Genomic DNA, 15247 nt, shown 5'->3' with positions numbered 1-15247 from the left:
TTTGTTCTCAAGGGAGTGTTACTTACTATAGTGGTACAATAGCTCCATTTATCATTTATTTCTGGTCTGCAGTGTGTAAGGTAGGCTGAAATAGAAATAAAGATTTCTTATTATGATTAAAGAAATAGCCAAAGATTTTGGGAAATACATTTATTATTTTCTTGCAGAGTTAGTCGACAAACCACTCATCTTCCTGTTAAATACGAAGCTACCACAAGCAGCCAGATAGCTTAGCTTAGCATAAAAGCTGGCAAATGCAGAAACTGCGAAACCAATTAACAAAAGTCACCTATCAGTACTACTTCCTCTACTAAGTACCACTAAAGTGTAATCACCACTAATTACCATGTTATACTGAATCTTGAGCCAGGCTAGCTGTTGCCCCTTATTTTCAGTCATCATGCTAAGATAAGCTAACTGTCTGAGAGTGGGAACAATCTCAGTCTCATAAAAAAGTGAATAAACCTGTTTCCAAAAATGTTTAGATAAAACAACAAAGACTCATTCATTCTACTTTATATACAACATACATGCTTTAACATAAAATGCAACCATTTAGTAACTGTAATATCATATATTCAATAAAAGAGTAAAAACCTATTGCCTATTAATAAAAAAGAGTAACAGAATTCCAGAAATAACTCTGTAATTACAAAACTTACAGCAATAAAGATGTAATAGCTTTATAAAATAAAATATACCATGCATACACTTTATTTTAGCATATGAAAAAGACTGATTGCACACTTAAATACTGTAAAAAGTAGTGATGGCTGCTATTTTTTCACATTAAGTCTGAAACAGTTAAAACTATTTAGCAACTGAGTCCAGTGATGACCATGGCTGGTGTGCACAGTAACAGTTAGCATGGTTTCATCCTCGTTTTACAGACCCTGAGCAAGTGAAGGCATCGCCGAGGTCAAACTCAGGCAGAATTGGAAGAAGGGAAAGCATCTGTACAGAGGAAGAGACAGATAAGTGAGAGCATGTCAACTAGTAATGACTGGAGAAATACACTACATGTGAAATACATCAATTGTTCAAGCTTAGCGAGAACAACCGCTGACATTCCAACATGAATAACTATAATACAGTTTCCGTGAAGATACATGTATGTTCTGCTTTGGAAGTACCTCGTAATGCAGGTGGAGGCCGAGGTGGTTTGAACGTGCTGCCTTGTGCCAAAGTATCCACAATCCAGCTGAGAGCATTTGAGCAGTACTCCATCTGAGAAGGATCAAAAATGTCTTGATATTCAGTAACTCTGAGACATATGAGAAAAGGATCGGTATATTGTGAATACAGGAGGAAACTGCTAGCCTGGTTCTGGCCATAACCCCTGCAGTGAGGATCACTTTGACAACTTACATTAGCTCTTAAGTGAAATACCTTCCCCGACACACACCCATTAAGCTAAGCCAAGCTAAATGACTGCTGGCTGCGCAGTAGCTTCATATATACAGTACAAACATGAAAGGTATTGATCTTCTTCTTCTTCTTTTATCACAAAGGACCCCTAAATAAGCATATGTCCCTAGATGAAAAACTATTCCTGTAATAAATATTTGTGATTTATCACAGATAACCACAGTGATAACCAGTGTAATATCAACATCGGAGCATAGTGTTCTAGTAGTCATAATGTCTATGACCTGCTATATGTGGGCAGGAGATCGTTATTTAACCTTTATATATACAGGACAGTGCACTAGCTCTTTTAGAGTCTGCATCAAGATGACACAAACACTCAAGAATGATACACGCTTTTTAAATGAGTGCTTTAATTTTACCTCATTCTCTAAAGCCCTCAGCCTGTGGTCAAAGTCTCTGCTGTCAGTCAGATTTTTGACCAGACCATCCACTCTGTAAAAAAAGGCAGACACTGACTTCAGTACGATGGAGCTAAAAACACAAGAGATTTCACTGCTACGGTGTAGGTGTAGGAAGGCGGGCTCACTTTACAGACATCCGCTTGAGCCTCTCTGAGTCACTGCTTTTCTGAATCTTGCTCTGTGCAGTCAGGAAGTCTTCCTTCTGAATGGTTTCCCACGTCATTAACCTGTTGGCCGCCTTCCCTCTTAACTCCAACACTGACAAAAAAGACAGTGAGTTGTTTTTTGGTTATCATTACTGTAATTCACAACATGATTGCTATTCCTTTCTTTCCTTGAACCAAGCAGGAACTACTACAGCTGTACTGAAGCCAATGAGGAAGTACAAAATTGGAAATGCCTACAGCAACTATTAGATAATGATAAAAATTACACTGAGTGAAGAAAAGGAAGCTACAAATTAAAACCATATAATGTGTTGTTTGTTGATTTTAATATGTTGTGATTTGTGACTGCCACCTTAAACAGGTCTCTCTTGTAAAAGAGATTTTAATCACAATGGGACTTGCTGGTAAAATAAAGTAAAATACAAATAATAAAAATTAAAATTAAACATCACATTGCTTTTGTTCAACTAAAAGAAATTTCTTACATTTTTAACTCAACATAACATTTTTAAATCTGATATCACTAGGACTATGGCCCTGTTTTTACATATTTTTTTGTTGTGTGTATCACAGTTGCCAGCTGAAGCAGTCAACTGGCTCAATTCTAAAACTTCTGTGATGTATAAATCATTCACACACCAAAATATATAAATGTAGGGCCCAGACTTAAAAACACTGGAGCCTCTCTTTAAGACTACTGTTTTAATACTGACCAAAGTGGTGGATCTTAATCGAGGGCACCTTGCGGATGTTCCTCTTGATAAAGAGATTAATGTGAGAGAGGATGATGAAAGGAGGAGCCAGGGAAGGACGGGAGTGGTACTGGACAATCAAGTTGTAGCGCTGGAACTTCCAGTAGATGTCACTGTGGGTCTGCACTTCAGAGAAGGTGTGGCTGAAAGGACACAAAGAGAGCATTGTCAGGGTATCTGTAAACACAGACTACCGATGAGACAGACTGATGCAACAATCTTCTCGTTTGTCACCTGAACATGGCGATGAGCAGGTTGATGAGCAGGATGTTGGTGACCAGCAGATAGACAACCAGCAAAATTACCACCAGCCAGTTGCTATTCATAACTCTGCATGGCTCATCGCCATTTTCAATCAATGTCACGTTGTTTGTGCATTCCATGTCCCACGTCTTCCCCACTGGGAAAGACACACAAGCAAAGGTAAGATTAAAGCATGTCTTTGCATATTATCATAAATTCCTGCAGTGAATTTTCAAAAGCTGCAATTGATGTTGAAAAAAAAATGACCTGTTGCAACAGATACATTAAGATAATGCTGGTTTGTAACTAAGGTTTTCTCAGTATGCAAGATGCTCTTATACCATCCATCTCTTCTACAGGGATCTGTCCAAAAATATGTAAGTATGGCCTGTAGAAAACCCGGCGGAAGATGCGATCCAGGCGAGGGTCATACGAGTAAATAAGAGCCTGATTGGCCACTCCATATGCCATGAGCCACACCCCCAGAAAGAACAGGAAGAAGAAGACATCCTTCATCTGAACAGGAGAAAAAATGTTGTCTTTTCATCACTGTGACCCAAACATGCTGCTAAGTAATATTTGTATTAAGTTAATATTTCTCACCATCTTGCCAACAATAATGATTTTTGGTCCCAACTGTTTGTGAATGGCAAATATGTGAATGAGACGGAGGGTGAAGACCATGTAATCCACACACATAACATCCCTGCCAAATTCGTATGACCATTTGAACAGCCTGTAACACAGAATGAGCGAATACACTAAAACACCAGCACCACCTAGTGGACAACATGTAGAATAACAGCATTTTAAAGGTTCTCAACTAGAATTTGGATTTGGAAGTGAGGGGTGTGTACATAATTTGAGTTCCCGACACTCGGGACATATGAGATATAGGAAAGTTAATTTCTGTGATAATTCTTAACATGCTGTTTTTAAAGGTGTCAGGAGCAAAAGCCATTGAAAGCAAGTGCCTTAAAATACATAAATGAACTAGAACATGTTATCTGTACCTGCAAATTAATCCTATGATGAACAGTGAGATGGCAATGAGGTCAAACTTGTTCCACACATCCTGAATGTACACTCTCATCCTCTGACGCCAAGGCATCGTCCCCAAAAAGAATGTCTTAAAAGCAAAGACATCAATCAGTTCAATAGATCCATAAATGAAACACAGCTATTAACATAACACTACATATAGCTGAAACAATGAAAAGCACATTCAGTTGTAATCTGTGCAATATCACTTTGCAAATTATGAATGACTGTAAGTTACTTATCTGTTCAGTATCGAATTTCTACTTTTGTAAGACATTAAGATGTCGCTCTTCACTCACCTCCCGGATCTCCTCACACACAATGGTGAATACCCAGAAATACAGCACATACTCGGAAATGGCTGGACCAGAGGGCGGCGGGGGCTTGAAGTCCACCAACAGCACGTAGGCAAACAGCAGGAGGAAGAGGAAGTACATCAGGACGTTGCCCAAAAATGAGGTGACGGGCGCAAACCAGAACTGACGCCATCTTGACACTATGAACGGACGCTTTGGCGGTCTGTGAGTCTCAGGTATGCCTGTATGGATGGTTATTGGACATCGATTTGTAGCTGGTTGGGGCTGGTTAGTCTTAAAAGCTGCTGAAAGTGATTATTTCTGCAACCATCTATCCTTTCAGAGCCTCTTCAGAGGTGCCATGTTTAAAGAGGACTCACCTTTGATGGTAGCTATCCTGGGAGAGTTTGATCCTTGTGCATCAGCTTCACTGGTACAACAATGAAACATTTGTCACAAACTTACACAAGTCACAAAAACAGACATTCATTCTACACTCAGTCAATAAAGAGTTAAAAGTAGTACATGTGCTTGATGTCCGAGAAAGAGAAAATGGTGGTGCCATAAAGGCTGTCGTTGTCCCTGCCCAGCCCGTCCTCATTAGGCTTCCCCTCCTCCTCTTGCTGATGGTCCTCTTGTTTCCTGTGAGGGAGAGCATGTTCAAAACTATCAGTCCTGAAATCAGAGTCGGCTGAATGAAGTAGCAGCAGTAGTAGAGAAAGAAGAAGAAAAAGAAGCAGCAGCAGCAGCAGAAGTCAAAGACAAAGATAAAGACAAAGAATAATGTGGTTTTTACCTGAAGGAAATGAGGTTGGTGTAACAGAAGATGGGGCAGAAGAAGGTCAGCAGGACCTTCCACACCTCCGTGTTCCTCTTCATGTCACCCCACCAGATCTGAGACAACAGAGACTGGAGGAGAAGAGAAATTAGATCATTTTCACCAACTGAAAATGTGCTGTGGTGTCTGTGTGGTATTCTATCATTATTAATTTTTAAGTGCAAATGCTGTTAATAGAAACTGTGATTTAAGCTCCTCTTCAACGTTATTTCAATATAAGGGAAGGGTAATGGACTTAATTTATTTAATTACTTTCTAAGATAACAAACTTCAGCATGAAAATATTGGTTAGCAGGTTTAATATCTAGATCCGAAATGCAATTTTAAAATGCCTGAGGATGAGTAGAACTGCTTAAGCTGCCACAATGAAATCAAAAACCTGGTCTCATTGCTGTCTTTCACATGTCAGTCACACAGGTGTGAAAACCGTGACACACCTGTACTCCATCATGACTAAAGAAAAGTCTTGCATCAGCACCCATTGCCATCTGCAGGCAGGTGGTACCACCCCAAACTGGAGATTTCCTAATGAGCAGGGTGAAAGAGCGACTCTCATTGCTTCGATAGCAAGAGCTGAAGATATCTGAGAGAAGAGAAAGACACATGCAGTAAGAGCTTATTTGTAAGGCTAGTATTGAGGTTAAACCCCTGAACAACATAAAGACTTTCAGGAAAAGTCAATAGTTAAATTACTCATATCTGCCTCTCACTTATAAGGGGTGGCCAAATCACACTGAATACAACAATTGGGCTATCAATTATAATGTCTGATCATAATTTCTGCACATTTTTCATTCTCATTTTTCATCATACTGTTAAACCGAAATAATGTCTCACCATGTGCCAGATTCTCAAACCTCTGGGCCAGCTCTTTCATGGACAGTTTGGTCTCAGTCTCAACCTCCAGCTTGGACAGTTCCCTCAGGATCTTGCAGCCACTCAGAGCACTCAGCACTGACTCTCCTGCCTGCAAGAGACAACACAGGAAACAAAGTCCTTCATTTCAGATACTGATATGGTATCTAATGGTGAAGTTTGTGGTCTACTGCTCTGAGACAGCTCTGAGTTTGACTGCACCAAGACCGCAAAAGATTGACATGTGCTTATTTTAGAAAAACTGAAAAACAGCAGCCATACTTTTTGCTCTTTATAAGTCTCAGACATTTTACCATTTCCCAGAAAAAGGTGGCCATCTCGCTGCGGTTCTGTAGGACGGCCCAGATGAAGAGCGAAGCCCAGGGGAAGAGGCAGCGCCTCTCCCGATACAAGCAGTCTCCACGCAGCAGCTTACTGGCACGCTGGGGGGGATGCAAAAAAGCAGGGGAGTGGGTATCAGGTTGAGAGTGACAGGTGTCATGTCATTCCCTCTTGTCTTCTAAAACCAGCAGTTAATTAGCTCTGATGTACATCTACATATTCCATACTCTACATACCCTAAGCGCTCTCCTCTTCGATGCAATCTGTTCTAAGCCCAAAACATCATAATAAAACGGCTGGCAGACATCGCCCATTAACAGTTCCAGGACTCCAGCAATCTGAGAAAAAGAAGGGGTATAGTCAGAAGCAAACAAAAGTGTGCACATTAAAACAACTATTCTACACTTGTTTTCATTGTACTTAGACCAGGGACATGGATCTTTCTCTCTCTCTCTCTCATCAGAAAAACTGACCTCAAAAAGGCTGATCTGCGTCACGGGACCACTCTGCAGGTTATCTGCTGCCACTTTGGACGCTGAGTCCTGCGGGTTTGATGATGCTTGCACAGGGGCTGCAGTTCCTAGCCGCTCCAGTAAACGCCGCTGGAGTAGCTGGTAAAGCACCGTCCCATCGCCCACAGATTGGTAGAGGTTTTCCAGCCTGCCATAAGTCAGGTAGTCCAGGATGTTGAGGCCATTCTCAGTGAAAAGACGCACAAACTGAGGCTTGTCATTGATCAGGGCATCCGACATGGAATCTTCCAAGTCTTCATACTATTCAATCGGATGAAGACGATTGTTTAATAGGCAGATTTCAATACAAGGTGGTTGATAGACTTTACATAATGAATCTCCTTCATAGCGGTAGCATTTCTCTGAATGTAACATGTATTTTTTCTTTTTACCCTCCACTGTATGTCTCCGTTGAAGAGTTCACTCTTGGCAATGTCAACCCTGTTCCATGTGACGGCTAGCCTCAACTCTTCATTGTAAGGGCTGGCATCCACTGATGCACGCTGTTTACTAGCTGAGAAACAGAGAAACACACCACAAAACAACAAAATAAAGACGTGTTGCCACCTAAAACATCAGCAATTTACTGAATTTGAATGAAGTCGTATGTACCTCCCACCAATGCTTTGAGCAGGACTGTATCAAAGTCATTTGGACCCTCCTGCTCTCCATGATACACGGTAATGAAGTCTCTGTTCTGGTAGATGCTCAGAGCCTGGAAACCCAGAACAAGGAGGCAAGAAAAACATCTTGAATATATGAGCACAAGCCTTGGTGTTACTGAGAAAGAGACTACAAAGTTGACAGATAGTGAAGATTCTGTGACAAAAGGTATTACCACAGCCCTAATGTGAATAAGTGAGCAGCCAGCTCATGCTGAGTGAGCACCATATCTGGCATTTAAAGATTTCATCAGGGCGTTTGAAGTTAAGTGCAAACAGTAATGATTGACCAGCAAGGAGAAAAGAATCAGAGTGTGTACCCAATCACTCCCTTGTTCAATACAACAAATTGTTGTATTGTTAAATCTAAGGCACTGATTATGTTAATGATTGACTAAACACTAGAAAACCTCAAAGTCTGCAAACAGCCACACTCAATCAAGCCCGAATGTGGCGGTGATGATGTTATGTCATACTTACAAACCAAATTAAAATAATCTTTAAAGCTGCAACAGTGAGGAAGGTGTGCTGGGAGTGCAGAGACTTCCATTCACATGGGAGAGCTGACTGATGATACTGAACACAGACTGTTTTTTTACACTATATTCTGGTAATTTTCCATGAAGTCAGATTTCCAGTGTATTCCAGCCATTTTGACAGCAGATATCCCCAGGAGCTTTGGAGCATGAATAAAGTGGGCATTTTTTTATAAACCGGTCCTTACTGGCCACATACAATACAGCCAGTCCTGCTGGGACAACACATTGTCAAACATTCCAGATCATTTTTACCAGCTATCCAGTCCTGTCTGTCTTTACTAGCCTGCTCTGTGTGCCTGTCATTTGGGACATGTTGCGGGCCTGGGCTGACTGGCCAGACCCGGCAAACAAGTCCAACGCTGTTGTTTTTTCCCCCCAATACACTCCTGCCCTATTATTCTACATGAAAACTGAAACTGACATCCAAAGTTAGAAGAACAGACAGCATTTTCAGGAATCTGGGTCAAACCGAGACAGGAGGTAGCTTGAGAAACAGCCTGAGGTCAGTAACCTCAGAAGAGGCTAAATAAATGTTCATTCCACGCACCATCTGTTGGATGACATGTGTAATAACAACTTAATTTTACTATTATTAGCATTTGCAAAAGTGGAACAAATACGTAAGCTTTCCCAAAGGGTTTTGGGAGAAGAAAAACTATGGGGTCGTAATGAAATAATCTGTATGATTAAAATTTGAGCTTTGACCAAGCATGAAAACCAGGAGAACTCAAGGAGCTACCAAGAACAATTTAAAAACTTCTAAGATCATGAATATCAGTGTTGAATTTCATGACAATCTGGTGAGTAGCTGGTGAATCTACAGCTTTTTCCAGTTCTGCATGTCAGAAAGAAGCACACACATACTCGTTCCACTAGTTTTTCTGTCTCCGCTTCAGAGGGGAAGTGCTTCTTAACCCGTTCTGTCATTTTGTCTTTCAGATCCACACTGGGACCCGCCTCGCCATCACCCTCACTGGTAGATTGGACAGCCGGGGACGAAGACAGATTCTCCAAGATGTCACTCAAGAAGTCAGCTAGGCCCCCTGAGCCAGCCAGCACCAGCCAGGGCATAGAGTTTTTCAGAGAAAGATCCACTCTCTGATAGATTTTAGGAAAAGAAAGTCAAATGTTACTTTACAAAATAAAAGAGTATAATAAGGAAATTAATTTAATAGTAAGTTCTGTGAAAAGCAACCAACATATAAAGTAGTGACTGTACCTCCAACATGCTCGACTCCCCTGACACCAGCATACAAAGGACAGGGATGTCAATGCTGCCACTGCCTGTAAATATACATGCATAAACCTTTACTGACTTTACTTTAAATGCAGACATTATGATCAATGTTTGTACATTACAACAATGAAACTACATCTTTTTCTCATAATACAAGAAATTAGAGACAGCACAGACACGGAAAAGGTACCCAGTTACATTTTGGACAAATCTCTGCTTGATTTTACGTGCTGAACAGAAGTGTTTTCTTGCAGGGGAATGCAATGGCTTTCATCCATTGGATGCCAGATGATCATCAATTACATGCATTAGTAGATGTTCACCACAAGAGGGCCAAATAGTTTGAAATCAGGGTCGGACGGTTGTTGGATGGATGTTTACAGCTGCAAAAGCTTTGAGCTGTTTTCATTCTTTGCATTCAGTTTACACAAGTAACCAAATTCCTGGACTATATATGTGTGTGTGTGCAGGAAGCAGCTTCTTCCAAATCTTCTATTGTACATACAATGTGAACTATAAAATTTCATTATGCCAGCTCTCACCCCAGATGCCTGTGCGCTGGTGGGAAATGTAGTCCTCCAGTTTGGCCCTGAACCCCGTTTCTCCTCCTCTGCGTCCCACACTCCCGTCGTCCACCAGCAGGAAGGCCTGGTAGTTGTTGTCAAGACAGCAGGAGTCCCGGGACGTGTTTTGGACATAGTACTTAGCAGGAAAGCTGCCCTGCAAGAGCAAAAATGCAGCGGTAGAATATAACAGTTAGGATCAGGAACCCAGATTGTGAAGTAAAGGCAAACATGCATTGTAAACACCATATTTTTAAGAGTAGGTAATTCAACATGAAAATACAGTGCCTGTACAACCTGAGGGTTGATCAGCTGTTGTCGGTTGTGCACCAGGCCCCACGGAGCAATGCCCAGCGCCACCACCTTGTTGAAGGAGACCGATGAAGCTGCAGTGGCGTGATCCCTTACTGCCTCTCCAACACACCTGCCAACGCCTTCACGCAAGCCTGCCGTCAGGATCCACGCTCCTGTTGGAAGAGTCAGTCACAGTGACTGTGAGAATCAAAACCAAAACTTAGCTCATGACAAAGTTTTGCAATGGAAAGCTGTCTGCAAAATGCACAATTATCCTTGTTCTATCAAGTAGATTACTGAGAAATATTCTTCCAGACTGGATATAAATGAGCTTATCTTTTTATCGTTTATATATAACATACAATGTCATGATCTTATGTAACAAGGACTGCATTCATACACAGTATCTACATTTCATCACTGTTCTATGAAAATCATATACTTCCTAACTATCAGCTTTTCATGTGCAAAGAAGAATAGCCATGTTTTCAGCCAGCGACACTTTTCAGATAATCCAATAGAGTTTTAAATTGGGAAAGTGGAATTTAAGTGTTTGGTGAGTGCAAATTGCAGGTCACGGAGATACAGAGAGATGCGTACATATCACATAAGTAGCTTAGTAAAGTCAAGTAGAAGAAAAGGTGTATAAAGTGTCACAACATGCACATAAGTCACGATGTGTCTCTATGTACAACAGCTCTGCTCACACCACTGTACCGCACACATCACATTTCCCCACAACCATGTTTAACTAAGGCCAAGGATTAATCGACTAATATTTGTTTGTGTGTATGCCTGAATGTTTTTGCACCTGTCTTATTACCTTTGCTGTAAACAGCCAGTTAAAGTGACCTCCAATGAGGGGAGATCAGTATCACTGTGTGCCACCTGCCCTTGGCACAGTAGTCAGGAGGAAATGGCCATTGTAGTACCAAATTAGATTCAGACCCCAAGGAGACACACAGTGCAATGGTACTATGTTTTGTAACAGCTGTATTTTCCTTGTTAAAACCACCATGAGAAGGTCCTGTGTCTTCCAGGAAAGCACAGATTCATTTTTCTCATATTATTAGTCAGTCCGTTTGTTTGAAATGCAGGGGGTTTTGGAGTATTTTGACTTCACCGGAAAATTCTTACATAATCAAAAATAGAAAAACTGCAATGTCTGCCCATCTTTATGATCTGGTTTAGATGGTTCTTCATTTGAGAATAAAATCTTGCTGACTCTGCTGACTTGACCTTCAGTGAACATTTTAGCAAGTGGCAGGGTATGAGAGGTAGGCAAAATAATAAAATCACCTTAAGGAGAAAATAATTTCATCTGATTTAATCACATTTACTGGTGCTATAAAGATAAGTCACATGAGGCTAAAATACCAGTCATTTGCATTCATTAGCAGTAAAAGAGGATTAAAATCAGCATTTTGATATGTGAGAAAAGTGAACAATCAATATGAGGCATCTAACAGAGCTTCAAAGACACCAAAGCATGCTGCATCCAAATGTAGGGCTTCAGCAGGATTCATTAACTTAAACTAAAAACTTTTGAATGCCACAGAGATAGCAATTTTATGTGTTTCAGGTACAGTTGCTTCAATGTTTGCGTTCATGTCATGTAAAGGTATCATTAAGTGACTGATTAATAAGTAAGTATGATGGAAAACCACGAGTAGCGATGCAGCATAGAGTTATCTATTTTTTTCCCCGTATTCCCATGCAGCAAATTAAAAATATTTCTAATGATAGATTTAATTATATGCCACAACCTGCTCCTGAACAAGAAACAGAAAATGAAAAACTGAAAAAGCTAAAGATGACACTTGATCGTATGAGAAAATGAACGTCTTGTAGAGGTGACAATGAATGCTACTGTAAACTGGCGATCTGGTTATGCCCACTAAATCAGCAGGCACAATTTTTAAGGGCTAAAACTTTTAAATAACTTCTAAGAACTTTTCTTGAGGAAACTAAATTATATTTTTAAATTTTACAAGTCGAAGCTAACTGATATAGTGATACTGTAAACAGTATTATGGTATTTAATCGATGACCCACCATGACATGTTTACCTGTGCTTTGTGAGGCTTTCACCAGCCCCTGTCTGAGGACTTCTCGTACCCAAGTCTTCACTTTTGTCCTGCCTTCTCCACCCACTACAGAAACCACCAAGTTGGGAGCAGGAAGACCCCAGTGGGCTGTCATCAGGGTGTAGACCATAGATGGTGGTGTGTCCCATGACAGACGAAGGAACTGAGATCCCGAAGAGAAATAAAATGGACATGTGATTGATTATAAGGAAGAAGCATATTTTAGAAGTCCACAACCTACGACTTAAAAAATAAATGTGATTTTAATATCAAAACATGTCAAATTATACTTCAAGAGTCACAGACTAGTTGTGACAAAGCAAACTGGAAAAGCAAAAGTACTCAAACTGTGAAGTTTTAAGAATAAGGTCTTTAATGAGGCGTTCATAGCCAACAGAAAGATCACCCACATAGCTATGCCTTTTGCTGGCTCCTGCGAACTGCAACTCTCCAAAGGCATCTGTTGGGTATTCAGAGGAGTGCTGGGCGCTGTCCCAGTGGTTGACAATTGCTGTGCTGAAGTAGTCACCAAGAGCCACAGAGGCATGGGCATCTCTTTCACCCCCACACTGGCACAGTGCACCATTACTGCAGGAGGTGACAGGATGATACACATGAAGACATGATCATCCTTTGTTGCATCAACAAAGTCAACAGAGAGACGTTACTACCACAAAGGAATGTGCTTCACAGAATTCACACTACCTGAAGGAATCTTCTACAAAGGCGGTGCACACTCTTTTCTTGATGATTTTGGGGATCCAACTCTGGAAACAGTTTTTAATGGGTTAATAATTGATAATAATAATTTATATACATGCTGTTTCAGTGTTCATAAGTTTGATTCAGACCCTACCCTTGTATGCTTGGAAATCATGTGGGTGCATGGTGTAGTGAAGCTTTCCAATGAGAAGTGTTGCCTTTGACTGAGAGAAGTGCCTGGTGATATGCTGGTGAGATCTGCCCTGTCTAAACACCTGACTGTGACTTCTGACGTGGTGCTGTAGTTTCAGGTCCGGTTTGCAAGTGTGTATGTGTAAGACTGGGAATGTGTGAGAGCGTGTGTGGGCATGTGTGCGGTGGGCTACTACCGTGAGAAGGTATCCAGTATACAATGCACTCTGCAAACGTACAAGTACCTACAACGTTTAGTTTAAACATACACTATAAAGAAATGCATTTCTTTAATCCTTAAAGAAACTCTTTAATCCTTAAAGAAATGCATTTATAATCCACTGTCACATCAACAGCTGTGTGGTAACGTGGATACATCTGTCTCAGGAGATATTTTGACAGGTTAAGTCGCAAAAGGCGTCTGTTTACCGCTAGCATCATGGTTGCGTTCCATCTAGCTGTGCCAGCCAATCCCTGCATGTGAGCCACAGGCACAACACCGGAGCCCTGGAACTGGCACGTCTAAATGGAACGCAGCCATACTTAATATTTTTAGTTACACCTGTACTTGTGAAACGAAAATATTTGCTACGAGTGCAGAGCCAATTTTCACATCTTAGTTTATTTACCCTGTGGATGCTGGTATCACGGTATCATCGGTGCGTGTTTCTTACAGCTGCGGCTAACTTAAAGATAAACCTTACAAAATCATGTAATATGTTAGCTTAAATGTTTTTTGCTACAGTTAGCTATCGTTGGTGCTGAGAAGAAGCTAATGTTACATACAGTAATGGGCGTGATCTCGTCTTTTGTTTTGATAGTCAAATTAACGTACACTTTATGTTAGAAAATGTTTAACCTAAGCTTGTTTTCACAGTCAATTACGCTGACCGGCTTGTTAGCTGCCAATTGTGTCGTAAAACTGTTAAATGTGTTTTTTCGGCAAACAAGCTAGCATAACTTCCGCAGGTTTGGTGAGTCGGTTGCATTTTCTCCGCACGGTATTGTCAATAAACGTAAGCAGAAAGAGCGATAGAGTGGCTAAAGCTACTCTTGTACAACTGAGACAAAACGCGAGTCCGTTTACACACGCAGTTTCAAGGGCTTCGATGCCTTTTTATTTTCCAGGAAGCAGACCGCAACTCCACAACAAGTTTTCCATCGTAACCGTGACTAAGATCCCCCAAAGACTAACTTCCACTTTGTAAGAGTCTTCTTCTTCTTTCGGTCTGTTCGCCGCTGTAAATTGTGCCAAAAACAGCACCGTGAGATCACAACAGGAGCAGAATGATTTAAATGGAGAGCTAACCCACCTGGTCCTTCTCAGATTTACCGATTTTATCTCCACCGTCTCCTGCTTGTCCTCCTGTGTCTCTCATGTTGTTTTTCTTTCTTTTTTGTTTCACTCTGAGAGATAAGAGGGGAAGTTTCACGATGTCTTTCTGGCCATTCTCTGGCCAGTGAACTGGCTAGTTTATTCTACTGCTTAGGTTGCGGAAATTAGGAAAAAGCTATTTCCAATCGCCTCACCCGTCAGAAAGGAATCTAGGTGCAGACACGCCACACAGGTGAGGGTGTGGTTTCTACAAGAGGCCGATAATTTGCAAATATCACCGTCCACATTTCGCTAATGTAGGAGGGGCCAGACAAAAAAGCCACAGACATCTCACATCTGGAGTGAGAGTTCTTCTCAGTACTAAGATCCTCCTCTCCAGGTGATATCAGATGTGGTGAAGGTAGGGGAAAAACAGCACTTGCGCTATTGTGACATATTTTGACGCTTCTGTAGCAGACAAACAACTTAACACACACACACACACACACACACTTGTGCTCTGAGCAATTTTGCTGCTGTCATGGTTGTCTAAAAATATCGCTGGCTTTCCGACAGGGCATGTGGGGGCAGATACCTCAAACACAGAGGGCGCTGACAGTCAGAATTATTGGTATGCAGAAATATTTTCAACACCAGATTTCATTCACACACAGGATTATAATAATCTGAGAATAATGTTACAGGGCCCCTCTAACCATAAGTGACGCTTAAGCAAATGAAAGCACTCATATAAGCAACCTTCAACCTGTAGGAGTCT

The 15247-nt window shown here is 41.1% G+C and overlaps 1 protein-coding gene across 3 annotated transcripts; it reads right to left on the bottom strand.

Annotated features, from left to right (window-relative positions):
• Positions 1 to 135: 135 nt before the first annotated feature.
• Positions 136 to 14599, bottom strand: LOC124052342 (transient receptor potential cation channel subfamily M member 4-like). 3 transcript variants are annotated; one of them, XM_046376478.1, is made up of 28 exons: positions 14468 to 14599; positions 12966 to 13027; positions 12671 to 12848; positions 12243 to 12423; positions 10177 to 10346; positions 9859 to 10036; positions 9299 to 9363; positions 8944 to 9177; positions 7491 to 7593; positions 7271 to 7392; positions 6840 to 7139; positions 6603 to 6704; positions 6339 to 6467; positions 6007 to 6136; positions 5607 to 5752; positions 5128 to 5240; positions 4857 to 4973; positions 4712 to 4761; positions 4335 to 4573; positions 4008 to 4123; positions 3598 to 3730; positions 3336 to 3510; positions 2986 to 3151; positions 2713 to 2894; positions 1958 to 2090; positions 1791 to 1863; positions 1134 to 1227; positions 136 to 954 (listed from the first exon to the last, which is right to left on the bottom strand). In XM_046376478.1, the coding sequence occupies exons 1-28, from the start codon at positions 14531 to 14533 to the stop codon at positions 926 to 928; spliced, it is 3786 nt and encodes a 1261-aa protein (XP_046232434.1). In that variant the 5' UTR covers positions 14534 to 14599; the 3' UTR covers positions 136 to 925. The 3 variants fall into 3 exon arrangements, with proteins under 3 accessions (XP_046232434.1, XP_046232435.1, XP_046232436.1); XM_046376479.1 differs by lacking the exon at positions 14468 to 14599 and adding an exon at positions 13117 to 13392; XM_046376480.1 differs by lacking the exons at positions 136 to 954; positions 1134 to 1227; positions 1791 to 1863; positions 1958 to 2090; positions 2713 to 2894 and having other exon boundaries at positions 3012 to 3151; positions 3262 to 3510.
• Between the last annotated feature and the right edge of the window lie 648 nt (positions 14600 to 15247).

The sequence above is a fragment of the Scatophagus argus genome, chromosome 21 (genome assembly GCF_020382885.2).
Source record: "Scatophagus argus isolate fScaArg1 chromosome 21, fScaArg1.pri, whole genome shotgun sequence".
NCBI lineage: Eukaryota > Metazoa > Chordata > Actinopteri > Scatophagidae > Scatophagus > Scatophagus argus.
This window is presented reverse-complemented; position numbering and strand designations above follow the sequence as displayed.